This window comes from Canariomyces notabilis, assembly GCF_033297395.1.
Source record: "Canariomyces notabilis strain CBS 508.74 unplaced genomic scaffold N656scaffold_19, whole genome shotgun sequence".
Taxonomy (NCBI): Eukaryota; Fungi; Ascomycota; class Sordariomycetes; order Sordariales; family Chaetomiaceae; genus Canariomyces; species Canariomyces notabilis.
Genome location: NW_027041841.1, coordinates 473,198 through 491,000, shown reverse-complemented (window position 1 = coordinate 491,000; position 17,803 = coordinate 473,198). Strand labels below are relative to the sequence as shown.

Here is a 17,803-nt window from a genome sequence, read left to right as displayed (position 1 = left end):
CGAATCGCGATGCTCCGATTGCAAAAAAAATGCCGGGGCCCCGGGCCAAATGCGCCTGGAACGGCCGCTAAGACAAAATTTACCGTCCGTCCCTTGCCTTATCGTCCCGTTGCGAACCTTGCTGGCCCCGAAGTCGCCTGGGGCGACAGGGCCGCACGGTGGTTGGGACGAGCCCAACTCTTTGACCGCTCTTGATGGCGATTTCTGTCTTGGAAAAAAAAATCATCCTGCCGGTCCTCTGTATCCGTACATACCTTAATACATAGAGTTGACCTCACTCGAGCAAGTTGGAAGACTGCAGCGAGCTTGCCATGCACAGCCCAAGGTTATAGACTGAACTCGCCCCCCGTTCTCGCGTTCGTCACATTGGAGACGCAATAGGGACTGCCAGTACCACCTAGCGAGAAGATATTCTTCCTCACTCACTCTTGGTGGGGGCAATACACTACTATGCTGGACCCAGAACTCGTCCTGCATGATGTTATTGGCGCCATTGCGGTGTTCTCGGTAGCACTCTTGACAGCGCCTGCACTCCGCTATGCATGGAGAACCACGGCTCCACTCAGACCACGAGGACACTACACGCAGCTCGACCAAACCAGCTATGAAGACCTCGACGGTACCGCAACCGAGGACTCGATCCGCGCATACTCGGACACGCGGCCCCGGGTCGCTGTCTACCTAGGCGTCGTTGGCGGACTGGCAGCCTCTATTGCCACCAGAATCGTGGCCCTGAGACGTGACCTAGATACAGACTCACCCCTACTCCCTAGCTTGGCCGACTGGGCCGAGCCAGCATGCTGGGTAAGGATGATAATGCCCCATTATTTTGAATGCTTTCTGGCTCTCGCTGACCCGGCTGTAGATATTCCTCTGCCTGCAATGCCTTTGTCTGCCTCCTCGGCACCAGCACCAGGCAAAGTTTCCCCTGACCGTCTCCGGCCTGGTATCAGCCGTGGTAGTCGCCGTGTCGGTTGCTCTCCGCCATGGCTACGAGGCACTGGCGTCGCTCTCCGGGTCCCATGGTGGTGTCCTGATGTTGGCCCTAGCGGTCCTCTATCTTGCCCAGGTCGTCTTCGCCGTCGTCACGGCAGCTGGCTTTGCTGCCTTTCCGCGCCGTCCAGATGTCTACGATGAGACCGGCCTTGTTGACCAACAGCGCACCCTCTCGCTGCTGTCCCTGTTCTCTTTCTCGTGGAACAGGGTTATTTTCGACATCGCCAAGGAGCGCCAAATGGAAATCCAGGACATCCCCAACCTCGACTTTGCTACTCGATCCAGAAACCTTGTTTCGAGGTTTCTCGACCATCATTATGAAGGACCGCTTTGGTGGCAGCTCATCAAGAGTCACGCCGGCGAGCTTGCATTGCAGTGGGCTTTGACTCTGCTCATTGCCCTGTTGTCTTTGTTCCCTCAGGTTGTACTCTACAACTTCTTGTCGAGAATTGAGCAGAGAGCAGACCACACGTCTGCTGACCCAACCCTCTTCGTATGGGTGCTTGGCCTGCTGCTCAGCCAGCTTCTCCAGGTCGGAGTCAGCAATTGGCTTCGGTGGATCACAACAACTCGTCTGGAGATCCCAGTGGGCTCACTGTTGCAGTCTGTTGTCTTCTCAAAGGCCCTCAAGCTGTACGAGACCGCGCCGCCTGGCCAGAAAATGGACAAGCGCAATGGTGACGGCCAGGACAATGCAGGCGACGCCAACGGAAAGCCAGGTACGCAAGGAGGTAAAGTCAAGAAAGACAAGGAGCCGGAAACCAGACAGTCGGTAATCAACCACATGAAGCTTGACAGGTATTGCCCTCCCCTGACCTCGCATCTCCCTGGATCGCTACTAACAACGCTGCTAGTGGCCGTGTCACCATATTCTGCATGTACAACAACAACTTCCCCATGGCTATTTTCAACCTCGTACTCGCAGGTGGCTTCACCGTCAGATTAATGGGCTGGATGCCCGTGCTGTGTGGCCTTGGCGCCGCATCGCTCATGGTCCCATTGAGCTCCCTCCTGTCCAAGAGATACACGTCGCTGCACTTTGGCCTGATGAAGTACCGCGATGGCAAGGCCCATCTCCTCACTGAAGCCCTGCAGGGTATGCGCCAGATCAGATACTCGGCTCTTGAGCAGCATTGGGAGAATAAGATCTTGACCAGCCGCAATGAAGAACTCGGCCAGTATTGGAAAGTTGCCCTCTGGCAGTGTCTTGTCGTCTTCGTGGTCAACCTTGGGCCCCTGCTGCTTGCAAGCGTTACCTTCTTCATTTATGTGTGGCACAATGGAACCCACATCCGAGCTTCCGTCATCTTCACTTCGCTCGGTCTCTTCGACCAGCTCGACGAGGCCGTAGCCCTTTTGCCGCTCCTGCAAATGTACCTGCTCGAGGCTTGGACTAGCGCTGTCAGGCTGGAGAGATACTTCAGCCAGTCAGATAAGGAGCCCGTGTCGGAGCCGGGAGATTCTATTGTCTTTGAGAATGCCACAGTGGCGTGGCCGAGGATCGAGGACACCGAGATTTCAAAAGGGGTTGAAGAAGAGCAGCGCGAGGCGCACTCGATGCTCAGAGATGCTACCCTCGAGTTTCCCACCGGCAAACTCAGCGTAATCACTGGTAAAACCGGATCAGGGAAGAGCCTCTTGCTTGCAGCTCTCTTGGGTGAGGTCAAGCTACTGGGCGGCAGGATCAGCATGCCTACTCCGCCACCGTTTGATGAGCATGCGGCGTACATCCACGACTCTGAATGGATCATCCCGCAGTTGACCGCCTTTGTCTCCCAAACGCCCTGGATTGAGAGTGGCACCGCCAAGGAGAACATCGTCTTCGGGCTTCCCTTCGTTGAGGACCGTTACCACAAGGTCCTTGCCGCCTGCGCTCTCGAAAAGGACATGGAGCTTTTGGTCGATGGCGATGAGACCGAGGTTGGACCCAAGGGCGTCACCCTGTCCGGCGGACAGCGCTGGCGAATCGCGCTCGCCCGGGCTCTCTACTCCCGCGCTGGCATCTTGGTGCTCGACGACGTCCTCAGCGCTGTTGATGCCCACGTAGGCAGACTGATTGTTGATAGGGCCCTGTCCGGGGAGCTCGCCCGAGGGCGTACTCGCATTCTCGCTACCCATCATGCGGAGCTGGTGCTGCCTCATGCGAGCTACCTAGTCCGCCTCCACGCCGGTGAGGTGGAATCCGTCGAGCACCTCTTCCCAGTTGCGGTGGCTGCGTCTTCTGAGTCCGGGACAGCTGCGGCACCGCCAGACGAGACACCAGCAGATGCCCAAAACGGCCACACCACTCCGGCGGAGCAGAAACAGGTAAAAAAGACAAACCAGGATGATGAACAGAGGGAGAGCGGGCGTGTCAAGTGGAAGGTGTACAAGGCCTATTACCAAGCCAGTGGTGGTGCAGTTCCCTGGCTGATTGGCATCGCGATTCTCCTCCTTGGTCACTTCTTGACTGTGGCGCGGACGTGGAGTCTGAAGGAACTCGCCCAACAAGCGGCATCCGAGACTGTCCATTCCGCTTTTCAGACCGCCCGAATAATGATTTCTCAGAATCACATCGACCTACCTGGCTTCCGGACGACTAGTGGCGCTGAGCATGGCATCTTCTTCTGTATGTTTTCCAGCACATCACGTTTGGTTGTGTTTTCTTCGAGCATCTGGCTTTAATACTGGCGTTAACATCATTTGACTTACAACTTGTTAGGGCTCGGAGCGTTTCTCATCATCGATTTCACTATTCTTCTGGTTCAGATCGTCCGCGTCATCACGTTCTTCATCGTGGGCTTGACGGCCTCCAGGGTTCTCTTCCAGAGGATGACGCATGCTATCCTCCGAGCGCCCCTGCGCTGGATAGACACCGTCCCGGCCGGCCGTATCCTCAACCGCTTCACATCCGATACCTTCACTGTTGACAGACGGCTTTCCACTCAGACTTTTAGTCTTATCCGCACTACGCTATTCTTGGTTGTCGTTATTGGTACAAGGTATGTCCCCGATCAACCTAGCACTGATTAGCGAAATATGGCTGATGGGAGATAGCTTGTCTGTCTCGGTGCATGTCATCTTCTTCGGCCTCTTCCTCTTCCTCTTCTACCTGCGCATTGCCTGGGTGTACATCAACGCCGCGCGCGAAGTCAAGCGGATCAACTCGGTCTCGCATTCTCCCATCTATGACCAGTTCAGCTCAGTTCTTTCTGGCCTGTCGACCATTCGCGCTTTCGGCCGCACCAACTTCTACATGGAGCGCATGTACCGCCTGATCGACAACAGCTCCAAAGCATCCTGGGCGCTTCAGCTGTCCAGCCGCTGGATGGCTTTCCGAATGGGGCTGCTGGGCGCCCTGTTTGTCACCGTCGTCGCCAACGCCGTCGCCTTCAGCCGTGTTGACGCCGCGCTGGCCGGCTTCAGCCTGGCTTTTGCGCTGCGTTACACGAACGCGCTGACATCTCTCCTCCAGGCCATGACCTCGGTCGAGTTGGGCTTCAACGCATGCGAGAGAGTGCTCGAGTACGCCGAGATCGAGACGGAACCCGAGGGCGGCATGGATGCCCCGGCTGCCTGGCCGACCGAAGGCAGGATCGAGGTTGACAACCTGACTGTCCGCTACGCGGAGGACCTCCCACCAGTTTTGAAGAAGCTCAATTTCGTCGTTGGTGCTGGTGAGCGAATTGGTATCGTCGGACGGACAGGAGCAGGGAAGTCGACTCTTGCTGCGGTCCTCTTTCGTCTGCTCGAGCCTGTCGAGGGCAGTGTCCGCATTGACAATATCGACATTTCGCGCTTGAAGTTGAGTCAGCTGAGGAGCCGCCTGGCCATCATCCCTCAAGACCCTTTCCTTTTTTCGTAAGCAGCCCCCTTTGCATGTCTCTTGGCGAGAAAGCCACCCTGTTGTACGGTAACACTAACACCGGATGAAATAATCAAGCGGCACATTGCGTTCAAACCTTGACATGGAAGGCGTTCTGGACGACTACGAGCTGCTAGCGGCGCTTCAACGCGTTCACCTTATTGAAGGCGGCAGCGACCCTGAACGTCCATCCGAGTACCCCCCGGCCAACGCCGATACCAATAATACCGCGGCAGCCAACCCAGTACCGACCGCGAATCTGCCCTTTGACTCTGAGACAGCCACGGAGACATCAATAGCCGGGGAAACAGACCCGACACTCGCCGATTCCAGCTCCGAATCCAACGCCACCACCTCCACCACCACAAACAACAACACAAACATCTTCGCCAACCTGGACATGCCCATCAGCACGGGCGGCGCCAACCTGTCGCAGGGCCAACGCCAGCTGGTGTGCCTGGCGCGGGCCTTACTCAGGCGGCCCAAGATCGTCGTGCTCGACGAGGCCACCAGCGCCGTTGACAGGGGAACAGACAGCAGCATTCAGGAGTCGCTGCGCAAAGAATTTGCCGCGGCGGGCTGCACCGTCCTGGTGATTGCCCACCGGCTGTCGACGGTGGCGGATTTTGATCGGCTGCTGGTTCTGGAACAGGGCCAGGTGGCTGAGATGGGCAGTCCGAGGGAGTTGTTTGTCGCGGGGATGAGGCGTACTGCTGGGTCTGGACCTTTTGGGGGTAGTGTGAATGGAAATGTGGATGGAATTGAGGCGGGAACACTGCGGAGAGATGAGGGTGAGGGTGAGGGAGATGGGCGAGGGCAAGGGCAGGGTTACCGGACGGGGGCTTTCTGGGAGCTGGTTCAGAAGAGCGCGGAGAGGGATAAGCTGGTGGAGATGATTTTGGGCGAGGAGAAGGATGCGGTTTGGGAGGAGGTCTTTGGCCATGTGGCAGATGAGAAGGCGAAGGATGAGGGAAGAGGTTGATAATGGGTTGTCAGTGGATAGGTATGTTACTCAAGATTAGAGCATTGGGGGGTAGACAAAATATAAGACGGAGTTTCGGGTTCCCAGGGATGGCGAATAGATTTCTTGGTTCTGTGAACTTATCAAATAGAGTCAGTCAGTGGCTAAACGGTCTCCTCCCTTGCCCGCCTTTGATGTCTCCCGTATCACCAGAATACACATAGACATTTTAAAGTCCTGACAGCTGCGCACACACAATTCGCCTCAGGGGCAACGGGAACAGACTGGTGGGTTTAGTCTCTCTTAGGTGGTGCGTTGTTTACGCTTCGTCTATAAGTACATTGGGGAGTATCAACACCGAACGCCATAGTGCAATGCAATGCAATGCCCGTCCGTGGTTAGATGCTGCGCTGGGATAATGAAGAATGAAAGAAAATCAAAGGGCAATGGCCGCTCAGCCCCGGCGGTGCAGCAACTCTTCTAGCTGCTCTATCATCTCCGAGTGACGCGCCTCTGCGCCTGTGACCCCGTTATTGCCAGCGGTGTCCCCGCTACCACCCGTATTTGTAGCAGCGGAACCACCCTGCTGATTCTGCAGCTGCTGCAGGTGCTGCTGCAGCAGGTGCGCCATCTGCGCCGGCGTTCCTCGGAACCCATTACGCATGGCAGCAGTCAAAAGTCCGTGCTGGTACCGCCGGAACTGCTCCTGCCTGCGTTCACGCTGGAACTCCTGCTCCAACGACTCGACTCGCACCCGATCTAGTTCTTCAACTGCCTGCTCCATTTGCACGGCACGGTCCCGTTCGGCCACAAAGAACCGAACCGTCTGGGAAAAGGCTCGCACATCAACCCGGGTGCGTCGCAATTCAAACACGTGCCAAAGCAGTTGAATGGCCGCGAGATGGCGGCCTTGGTTGCGCATGGCTGCCAGTTGGTTGTTGTCGTGCCACGCCGCTCTCATTTGGGTGAGGGTCAGGCGGTCGGCTTCCACCAGTGCGATCTCGGCTGGCGAAAGCTCGTTGTACGGGTGGAATCGCGGTGTGGTGCGCACTGTGGCGGTGTAGCCTTCTTGGATTCGCTGGCGTGACTTCATGTTAGTACCTAGTCTGTGAAATTATGGTTGGGCTCGCCCATTGTTGGGTAGGACCAGTGAATGGAGTGGGTTTTGGAGGTTGAACTTGAAAGGGAGGAGCTGAAATGAAAGGAAAGGGAAAGGCAAAGATAAACGCACCGGCGGGTAGTTCTCAAACGAATACTGCTCGTAGCCGCGGGGCGCGGGCAGGAGGTTGTTGAGCGGGTAGAACTGAGTCGCGGCAGAGAAGGCGTGCTGGTGGTACAGCTCGTACTGTTGGTAGATGGTGCCGTCCTCTTCACGGCGGTGCTGCCCCGGCGATGGAGTTGAGGAGGGCCATTCGCCGTCCCAACGGCTTGGAATCGATGTACGGACGCGCGGCATCCTGTTCGGCAATCAACGTCAGTCACGCCATACATAGTACATGCGTTATTCTTGGCGGTTTGTAAGGGGAAGGTTTGGGGTCAAGGCCTTGTCTTCATGTCGTTTTGCTCGTGACGCTAGACGGAGCCAACAAGACACGAAGACGGGAGTTTCTGCCTGTAGTACATACCACACGGGTCGGATGCCGTAGATCTGCTCGTAGATGTCGTAGACAAGGTTGTCATAGGGGGTAGGTGCTACTGGCTGGTCCGCAAGGGGAAAGCCCGAAGGAGGAACCGGGTGACGAGTCGGAACAGAGCCGTGATTGCCATCAGCACCCTGTTGCTCAATATTGTTACTGTCGTCTTCTCCACTGTTATCGCCAGTGTTATTGCCATTGTTATTGGTATTGTTATCGCCACTGTTATCGTCATCACCCTCATCACCCTCACCATCGCCGTCGTCGGAGCCGTTCTGACGGCTCATGCGGGTCAGTGCCCGAGCAGCCGCTTGGCGAACACTCGGTCGTGCGGCGGCCGCTGTGGTCCGAGGTGGATATGGATAGGTGGATTGCTGGCGAGTGTTACCGCCCCGGAAAGGTCTGCTGAAGTTTACAAACGAGCGAGGACGCTTAGAAGCCGTGCTCGAGTTCTCTGAGTTGTTATCGTCATCGATGTATTCAGTATCGTCGGGATCAGTCTCGTCGTGATTTTTGACTTCAGCATTGCGATGCTGCTCTCCTGAACGAGCGATTCCATCGCCGACCGCGCTACTGCCTCCTGAAGCCCTGGTTTTACGGCTGCTGGAGGCTTTAGAGGACTTCACCTCAATCCAGTTGTAGGCGTCTGGATCGATAAAGTGCTTGGAGTCAGAATGCCAGCGGTCGGATCTGGAACACTTTTCACAGATGTGGATGGCACACGTCGTGCACACGTGGAGCGTTCCTGGCGACCGAGCGTTGCAGAAGTCGCACTTCTGGACGCGCCCATACTTGGGTGTCCAGGTCCTGTGACTGCGAGAAGCAAAGGGATCCGCTGGGTCGGAAGACTGGTCGGTCGCAAGATTCGAGTTATTGTGGGAGTCTACATTGAGCGTCTCCTTGTTGTCCATCTTTGACTGCACTGACAGTTGGTGAGGAGAAGAACTTAGGGGAAGAACCGACTTTCCAAGAAAATAAGAATCAAAGGTGCTCTTGGATTGGTCGACTTAGTTGACTTGGTTGGCACAGTGAGTCGAAATGGATGGAGAGTAGAGTGTGAGGAAATACATTCGAGGGGGAAAAGCCCAGCAGGAGGGAGACTGGGTTTAAGTACCTTTCAAGGCGCAATCAAAACGCCCTGAACTGAGTTGGTGGGATAAGTGAAGATAGGTATTATCAGGTCGCGTGATGGATGCTCTTCGGATAAGAGTGAGTGAAGGTAACCTGAACAGATCGCGTGATGGATCACTTCAAATGACCTTGAGGTGAAGAGAAGTGTAAACAGACCGCGTGACGAGCCCTTTGGATGGCAGTGAGCGAAGAGAGGTATGAACAGACCGCATCACAAATTTCGCGTTTGTCAGATTTGTGATGAATCTTCAGATGGCTATCACTGTTCATCCAAGTCGCTGACAGCCAAAGTAATACTTAGTACTCGGCCGTTCATTCTATTGCCCATGCCAACGCTCTTATCAACAACCCCTTTTCGCTCATCCCATTGCCTTCAATGGTCAGCCCGCGATACGCCAACTGCCAATCCAGGGACACACAGCTCGTCCCAACCAAGCCATTGATAGCTCAACTGGGATTCATGGCGTTATTTGTTTGCTCAACTTCTAATCGTGGGGTTCATCAACTGTCCGGTCTTCATCACCAGCGGAAGCAGCGATTCCAAGGAAAAGTAGGCCACAGGCTTCTCGATCCAAGGATCCGATTCCCAAAGCCGATAAGCACAGACATGAAGAGGAAGCAAACGATGATTAGGCGACTTGTCCTTGTACATGCGCAACTTACAGCCAGAAACAAAATCAGGATATCAATGGCATGGAATCATCACTTGATGTGCCTGAATATCAGCGGACTGTCATGAGCCGAGGAGTAAGCACTCGCAGCCAATGCTCCTTTCTGAATCCTAGTAACTGACTGGCACTGATACAAGTGTAGGAACTGTAGAGTCACAAAATGGAATCGTGTAACTCAATCTCCTTGTCTCGTTAGTTGTAGGAGCCGATACTTGCCCCGAAGCCGAGGTCGGCGGGATGCGGATCCGGGCGCGGCAGATGTCCCACGGCCGATTGAGGGGCCAAGGGATCCCGGAGCCCGCAATCCGCCTCGACGGATCAGCAGCTGACAAAACGAGCAAAAAGGAGACAGGTCCAAGGGACTGGGTTGATCCTCCCGTACACCTAGCACCCGCTGGTACGTACCTTAGCCGTCCACTAAGCCACATCCGTGTCAAAGGGTTGATCAGGGTGCACGACATGGGTTGTTCTGCCGATCAGAGACCGTTTCTTCTGGCAGCCAATGATTTGGCAACGCCATCTTCCGCCACGCAATCATTGGTCAATGGCTCTAACTCTACTTAAATTGGACCCACTGGCAATCGCGTCTCAGTCGCGTGTTTTTCGCGGACCAGACGCGTCTCGCGACAACCCCGCCCCTTTCGTTACGCAGCTGTCTCCCCGGGTCGGGTCCAGATCAGTTTCACCCCAGTCGTCTCTGCTTCCACCTCAAAGAGACGACCTGCAGCGGGGTGTGTTCTGCAGGTCTTGTGGCGCATTGCAAAACTGGAGTAGATGCAGATACTGCAGTTGTTGAAGCTCGTAGTCGGCAATCGAGCGCCATCGTCAGTGACACGTTTTTCGCTCCGAATGGCTAAGCTACTCGTTTACAAATCCCGACTCTGTCCAGACTGTAGCGCATAGCGTAAGCAGTGCTGGTGTCGACGACGAAGAGGGAGAGAGAGGATTCTAGAAATCTTGTGTCTTGCGAGGGGCAGCTGGCTTATCGCTCGCGCAGAGGAGGGGAGGAGCAATGCATTAACTTGCAACCCTCCTTCAGGTTTGTCCTACTTATTGCTCTTGACTGTGGTTTTCCCTTCTCCCTTGCGGCCTCTGCTGTCGAGATGAATCCAACATGGTTCCTGCAGCTCAGGTCACAGAAATAGTTACCTTTATGCAAACTATGTACATATTTGCTGTCGGGGTGGCTCAGTAGCTTCAGCACAACTCAAGTAGTGTAAGCCGTCTGGCATCGCCGGTGTGATGTTGCTGACCTGGTCGATCCTATGACGTGTACACCTTCGTGTTCAGCCCAAGGCACCAGCCAGGGCTTTGTTTGGAAGCGTCGCGGAACGCTGGGCAATCGACCTAGATCGAACAAGCTGGTGGAAGCCGTTACCTTCTCGGTATCTCACGGCCGGGAAAGTTGAAACGGGCAGCTAAACGGGCGCGCATTTCACACCCTACCCTACATTTTCCCTACATTCAACAGAGAGGGAGGGATAAGGTAGTATGCAAGTGACGCAAGTGGGCGCGTGAACCAGGCACAGCACCCCTCGCATCGTGGCATATCACCTGCGATTCAGAGAGGGCCGGATACTCAACAGATTCTGTACTTACACCCAAGGTGGTCATGACAACTAGATGTGACTCCAGTTTTATTCAGGGTAGGAGGACTATCCCGGCCGGACCCAGATGGTGTGATAACTCCTGAGCTAGACCAGGAGAGACGAAGAAGAAAAAATTCAATGGCCAGCCCACATCGACCGACTTGGCGATCAAATTAGTGGCTAGCTTCAAGAAATAGACTGACGAGACGCGCTCCCTCATTTTTCGTGTTCCTCTGGCCATGTACGAAGCTAGAAAGGTGAAAGATGGTCAGCGTCGATATTGGCTCACCGTCGGTGTCTCACTCGATTCCGATGCTTGCTTCTCCTATGTACCTCGCTCTTGCAGCCCGGAGTTGCGCTCAGAAGCCCCATTTTCCGTGTCACTCCCGTTAAAGTGCTTGCAGAAGAAGCATGCTGGTGGAGCGAGGGTGAGAGGGGCACTTGCAGCGTGCGGCTTGCCGTGATTGGCTAGCTAGCTGTCCTGCCCCACCTTGATGCCCTGTCAGTCATGTGGCCCACTTTGTGCGCACCGGCAACCCCTGCAATTGAGTCGTCCCACATCTTATTAGGCGCATTATTCCTCTGCCTCGCCCACTGCTCCCGTCGACGAAGACTTCCGTTTCTTTTCTCGCCGCGCCTTCTCTGCCTTCACCAAGTTTGCGCCTTTACGTGTACGCTTTTCGCACACAATTTACCTTTCATCGCAACACCTGCCCCCAACTGCGCTATTCACCTCTACCCCAGAGCATTCGCAGTTGTTATTGCGCGCTGCTGTGGCATCCCAGAGCTGCCGTCTTCGGCATTGCGCAATCTTTCCGACAGCTCCGGCGGTCGCACATCTGACCTGGTCGCAAAACGCTCGTTTCTGGTTTCCTCTATTTAGCCACAACCCGGAAATCCTCCCGCCCCTTATATCTCTCCCGAACAGCGACTAGAGGCTGGAACTATATTCCCGTCATCCTATACCGTCGCTCGACAAACCTCGCAAAGCACAATAAAGAAAGAAAGCCATGCTGCTACCATCCGCACTCTCGTGCGACTCGTCGCAACTGCCGCCTTTGACGCGCCTCCAGACGACCCTCTTCGCATCCCCGCCCGCGAGCCCCCCGCCGCAGTCGCCGCAGACAGCCTTTGGCAACATCTTTTCGACATGTCGCTCGCTACAGTCGCTCCTCGCGGCGACCAGCCCTGCCTCCTTCGAGACCATCGCAGCAGCAGCAGCCACTGAGCCCATCACCCCTCCGACCTCGTCGCACGCGCAACTACCCACCCCGCCGCTGGCGCATGCGCCGCTGCCGCCCCTCAAACTGCGCCTGCGCTCGCGCAAGACAGACACCGGCCCAAGCGCAAGCGGACACGACCACAGCGGACCGCCGCGCAAGCGCATCGTGAAGCGCTCCTCGGTGGCGCTTGCGCCGCCCGCGCGAGGACCCAACAAGCGGCGCCGCGCCGTCGACGACGACATGGGTCGCGATGACAACGGCGATAGCATCAGCAGCGACAATGAGCGCGACAGGTCGGCCGAAGAAGAAAAACAGCAGCAGCAACAACAGCAATCACATCCAGAGGAGCAAATGACGGAGGAGCCATCCCAATCCCAACCCTCCGCGCCACACACGCCCAAGCGCTCGCGCATCGCGCCCGAGGTGCTTCCCCTCGGTTTAGAGCGCTCTGACTACCACGAGCTGCACGCCTCCGACATGAACCACAACAAGAATATTGAAAAGGACGGCACCGATGTGGTAGTAGAAACAGACGGCGAGACGTGGAGCACAGAGGAGGACCGCATGCTGGTGGAGCTGGTGCTGGAAAAGCTCCGGCTGAGCAAATCCGACTGGCAGGACTGTGCGCGCACCCTTGGGAAAAAAGACCGCGGGAGTGTTGGGCGCAGGTGGAAGTCGCTTATGGCCAACGGGGATGTGGGGCTTAAGAGGGGGAGTAGTCGTCGGCCGAGGATTCATGGGACTTGGAGGTGATTGTTATTGAGGCTGTCGCTTCACTGTTCTCTCGTTCTATTCTTTCTTTTCTTTTCTTCGGATTTCTTCTTGATGCTGTATTGCTACTTTTGTAATAACCCTCTTTTACTTACTACGACTACTTAGTACACCGTCTACGGCCCGGGACGGGGGCAGGCGTTCTTTGTTTAGGTCGGTTCAAGGGAAACAGGACGGTGTTAGGCTGGGCTCGGGCGGCTTGGGTTGGTGTTCGGGGAACAGGTGCTTGTTATTTTCCTACTACTTTTAAGGAGTTACTAGGCTGTTCCCACATCTGGTCATGATACCTACCAACCCACAGACAGACAGACCGGCAGGCAGGCAGGCAAGCAGGCAGACAGATATTGCAGCCTACCTTACTCGCCTTGTAGCGTACTGCGGTACTAAACGAATTGATGACATAGAACTCTACCCTGGAATACCAGCAGTGTAGTGTCGTGTGGTGTTTCCCAGCATGATGGCCAACACTGCCTTCAGCCCTGTACATAGTACATTTACTGCGCTATAGATACAGTCGTGTAATACTAGCTGTTGGTTCCAGGTTGACCGTAGCTCCGCGGGCTATAGCATTGAGGTATATAGTATATACTATGCATGACAATGTATACTACGCCAACCCGCTCCGACGGACGGGACGAGGCTGCGTGCACGGTGCACGGGTGTTTCATGTTTCTCTTGCCTTACATCTTGAGACGGGACCTGAGCATCGGTCTTGACCGAGGCGGGGTGTGGTGGATTGTCACGTCTCCCGTGGCATTCATCAGTGTATCTTTTGAGTAGGTGAATGTGTACTTTAAGCTACTTTACATATATGATCCCGTTACGTGACGTAGTGTGGGAGTAGAGTATTAGTAGCTCAAACCTCTTCATAGGCAGGTATACTCCTTATATGCACTAGTAGTTCTCTGTAATCCAGTCCACTCCTGCAGAGTCGCTGTCCGAGTCCGGGAACTTGAGCCCACCCTGCGTCCTTCTCTTGATCTGTCATGGCGAACGGGACGGGCCAGCTGCATCTCCATCCACAGGCTGTCGGACGGCATTGACGTACTGTCCGTCCGGTCATCTTCCCCCTCCTTCCGTCGCGTGTGCCAGTCGTCGAAGTCGACCCCTGATCCCTCTCTCTCCTCGGGCTCCCTAGTCCCTATCTCGACATTTCTTCCCTGACTTGGCGCAACGGTTGGCTAAAACCTACCGTCATGCCCCCGCACGACTTACACGCGATTCTCTCGCCCTGCAGTGGTCGGATTTGCTGACGCAGCGCAAGGAGCGGCCCGTCCTCCCCTCTCCAATCTCAACCAGCACCGCGATAATGACATTGCAGCAAAAGGGCAAACGACATGTGAGATCTGAACGAGAATGGCTTTGCCTTAGCAGTAGCACCTCAAAGACAGACACAAACAATCGGGCAGCGGGGAAAGAAATGATCGAGACGCCCAACAGACGAAGCAGTACTACTGCAATCCTGATGCGCTTCTCGGTCTCGGCAGTGACACGGTTGTAGCACCTTATTTGCCCGTAGTTGTACAACAGAAGGAGTCCGGTGCTTAGCCCTCCCAAGCCACGCGGCTCCATGCCCGGATCTTCCATCACCACCCTTCAAGCACCGTCGCCTTGACATACATGCCCTTTGCCGGCCTCGCCGTAATCCCGCCCTTGATCTCAACCTTGGACTCATCCATCTCCTCCTTGTTGTGCAGCTCCAGCTCGAACCTGCCGAGCCACGAAGCCAGCAGGCAGGCAAACTCGGCCTTGGCAAACGCCTGGCCGATGCAGCTGCGCGGGCCGTGTAGAAACGTCATGAAGGCATAGTTGCTCGTGGCGCCGCCGCCGCTGCTGGCCGCGGCGCTCTTGCTGTCGCCGTCCGACTTGGGCAGCCACCGCTCCGGCTTAAACTCGAGCGCATCCTCACCCCAGAGGCTCTTGGACTTGTTGATGGCCCAGGGCACAATCATGATCTGCGTGCCCTTGGGGACAAAGCGGCCCTGGATGCTGGTATCGCAGTTGGCGATGCGAAGCGTCATGGGCGCGGGGGCAAAATAGCGCAGGACCTCGTTGCACACGGCGTTGAGGTATGGCATGCGGTCAATGTCCACGCTGGACACAGTCCCTCCGCCCGAGATGGGCGGAAGGCGCTCCCGGATTTCGGCCCGCAGGCGCGCCTGCACATCCGGGTGCCTGGCGAGCAGGTAGGCCGCCCAGGTGAGCGCCGAGGCCGTCGTCTCGTGGCCGGCCGCGAGGAACGTCATGAGCTGGTCGACAAGATTCTCGTCAGTGAAGCCGCCCGATTCGAGGGCCACCGAGAGGATGTCTACGTCGACCAGCTCCTTGCGCGCCAGTTTCTGCTTCTTCTCGCGGATCAGATCGGCACACACGCCTCGGATTTTTCTGGATGCGCTGTGGACGTCGGCGTTGCGTTTCACGGGGAGTAGGTCGACTAGGCGGGCCCCAAAGAGGATCTGCAGCAGTCCCAGGAACTGTGCTTGGCGGCTGGGCTTGAAGAGTTGCTGGTATATCCTGCTCAACTCGCCGTCGGGATCCGCGATGGCGCCAAAGTCGTGGCCCAGGCCGGCTACCCCGATGATATCGAGAGTTATCCGCGAGGCCCAGCTGCTCACTTCGATCACGGCTGAGTTCTGGCTCTCGGCCGACGAGTTTGCGGCATCACGTTGGATCTCCCGAGTCATGGCCTCGACTCCTTCCCGGGACTTGTCCCAGAAAATGGAGTACAGATCCTTGATATGCCTGAATGCAAATGCCGGAAGCAGATTTTTGCGCTGTGCTTTGTGCTCGTCGCCCTCGGCGAGGAGGATGCCTATTCCTAAAATGCGGCCGATGCTGAAACGGAACTGATAGGGCTTCACAAACTCGTAGTTCTTGGTTACCAGCACCTCGGCAAGCGCCTTTGGTGACGTGATGAAAAGCCTCTCCTTGTTGAAGGGGCCAAGGTAGCGAATGAGGCCATCATTCGGGATCGAGTTGATCCTGTAGATGATCAGTCCCGGTTGCTATCACAGTACAGCAAACAATGGGCGGGGGCCGCAATACCATTCCATATGGGGGGTCCCGGATGGATGAGGAGCGATCTTGGGGAATTGTCCCATGAACAAAGAATTGCCGCTAGGCTCGGGAAGCCCCCGGAGAGGGGAGAGGAATTTGGGATAGAGTATGATGCTCCATATCAGGTACAGCAGTAGCTGAACGCTCAACAATGCGGCGAAGGCGGCAAAGAAGCCAAGCCGTGGAAGTTCTAGTAGTGGTGCTAGTCGGCCAGAGGAAAAGAGGTAAGCTCCCGCGAGGGAGATGGTCGTTATGGCGGTGCTGAGTGAAACGGCGTCCATGGTTGGATTTTAAACTGTCTATGAATGGGTGTCAAGATCTGTTGGGTGAGTCCGGTGGATCAAGATATATAAGTGATTAGAGCTATGATGAGGACGTTATTGAAGTGTGATGATGAAACACGACGGCCAGGCCCACAACGGTCCCTGCAACGTATCGTCCTGGACGTTGAGTTGTTTATATCCAAAAGGTCAATTAAACATGAGTGATATTCTTGAGGTGCAGTGCTGGGCCGTCATCTCTTTCTACTGAGATTCCATAGACAAGCACAGGTAGAGTGCAAGCCGCGTAACCTGGCAGAGAGAGAGAGAGGTGGTCAACTTGGAACGACCCGACCGGCGGCACGGAGCCTCGTCGTTGGTCCGGCTCCGTTCGAAACTTCGAAACGGTGCAATGGATGTGTGAAGCCCGAGGGCACTGGGCAAAAATGCCTATGTCGCGGCTGAATACGAAAGTAAGGATACAGGCAGGCATTCGTTGTATTCGGCACCTTCGTCGTCACTGACAACACCGATTCCGCGCAAAAAGTGCCCGGATCAGTGAGTGAGCACTCATCCCATGTGGCTCGGCTGGCGCCTTGTCATTTGTGAAATCAGAGAGCAAGCGCCTGTTTATTATCCGCCCCATCTTGTGTGAATGAATTACCAAAATCGAGTCAGACAGCCAAAACCATCAAACACCCTCCGAACCGTCATCAGAGCCTCCATACCGTTTTGCAAAGCCAACCAGGCCTCGTCATGCCGCGCGTTGAACTCGGCCAGTAAATGAAGCTCTCAACTCAAAGCTAGGGCGGGGCCCCTGATAGCCGTGTAGCGTAAGGTGCAACCCACCTCAAGTTTCAACACAGACTCACAATCGTAGCCAGGCACAAACCCTAACCCTCTCACCACATACAACCTTAGCCCTTGGCCACCCGTAGTTTTTGGTCCTGGCGTCTGCATCGCACCGGCCTGTCATTTCTTGCCGGGTTGAGGTCCTGAGAACTACGAATTGCTTCTCTAACCAACAAGCCTTGATTCCCAGTTGGGACTGAAGAAGCCTCATCAGCCTTGTAGCGGCAGCCGAAGCGTTTGCCTCAGCTTTGTTCCGTGCTAACATCTGTTGAAAACCTAAAGCGCTGGTGGCATGTCGAAGGCTACGCGCATACCGTCAATACTCACTCCTTAGGAAGAAACGCTAGAATCGGCGCTACTACAGCCTACTGCAGCCAGGCCTCGTATCCTCCAGCACTTTCAACCAGAACCAACCAATTCAGCCAAAAACCCACTTTTAATCTACACCATCGATTTGAAGCCATCCTAGATCCCAGGGTCTTTTCTAAGCTAGGAAGAGCACGCAGGCGTTGTTTTCTTATAGTATTGACTTCCTTTCGTCAAGATCGCGTTAAATTAGCGATATTAGCTAACAAGATAGCTTCAAACATAGCGCCTTTCCCACCGGTAGTAACGCCCTAACGCATCCCACTTACAGCGGTTAACGTAAATCGATTCTACCCATCACCGTCAGCAATAGCTACACCTTCGCCGCTAGATCACAGCGATCCATGCCGTTTCTACATAGGTCCCACAAAGAAAGTAAAGTGTAGCTATCTACCTTTATCACTTACAAATCGGTACAAGGATCGCAAATATATCCCTCTCCCCCCAA

General features: G+C 55.4%; 5 protein-coding genes across 5 annotated transcripts; 2 read left to right on the top strand and 3 right to left on the bottom strand.

Annotated features, from left to right (window-relative positions):
* The first annotated feature begins 121 nt into the window (after window positions 1–121).
* On the top strand, window positions 122–5,917 carry N656DRAFT_735913 (P-loop containing nucleoside triphosphate hydrolase protein). Its single transcript, XM_064812717.1, has 6 exons — window positions 122–804; window positions 866–1,794; window positions 1,851–3,604; window positions 3,698–3,977; window positions 4,033–4,836; window positions 4,919–5,917. The coding sequence occupies exons 1-6, from the start codon at window positions 451–453 to the stop codon at window positions 5,820–5,822; spliced, it is 5,025 nt and encodes a 1,674-aa protein (XP_064668129.1). The 5' UTR covers window positions 122–450; the 3' UTR covers window positions 5,823–5,917.
* Window positions 5,918–6,154: 237 nt separating this feature from the next.
* Window positions 6,155–6,984, bottom strand: N656DRAFT_781796 (uncharacterized protein). Its single transcript, XM_064815644.1, has one exon. The coding sequence runs from the start codon at window positions 6,892–6,894 to the stop codon at window positions 6,256–6,258; it is 639 nt and encodes a 212-aa protein (XP_064668128.1). The 5' UTR covers window positions 6,895–6,984; the 3' UTR covers window positions 6,155–6,255.
* A 114-nt stretch (window positions 6,985–7,098) lies between these two features.
* On the bottom strand, window positions 7,099–8,591 carry N656DRAFT_212663 (uncharacterized protein). Its single transcript, XM_064808911.1, has one exon. It carries the CDS (start codon window positions 8,344–8,346, stop codon window positions 7,303–7,305), a length of 1,044 nt encoding a protein of 347 aa, XP_064668127.1. The 5' UTR covers window positions 8,347–8,591; the 3' UTR covers window positions 7,099–7,302.
* Window positions 8,592–11,836: 3,245 nt separating this feature from the next.
* N656DRAFT_800067 (uncharacterized protein) lies at window positions 11,837–12,802 on the top strand (the record flags this gene model as incomplete). The annotated part of the gene is made up of 1 exon (XM_064817963.1): window positions 11,837–12,802. The coding sequence occupies one exon, from the start codon at window positions 11,837–11,839 to the stop codon at window positions 12,800–12,802; it is 966 nt and encodes a 321-aa protein (XP_064668126.1).
* Window positions 12,803–14,406: 1,604 nt separating this feature from the next.
* N656DRAFT_791117 (cytochrome P450) lies at window positions 14,407–16,158 on the bottom strand (the record flags this gene model as incomplete). Its single annotated transcript, XM_064816942.1, has 2 exons — window positions 14,407–15,802; window positions 15,866–16,158. The coding sequence occupies 2 exons, from the start codon at window positions 16,156–16,158 to the stop codon at window positions 14,407–14,409; spliced, it is 1,689 nt and encodes a 562-aa protein (XP_064668125.1).
* Between the last annotated feature and the right edge of the window lie 1,645 nt (window positions 16,159–17,803).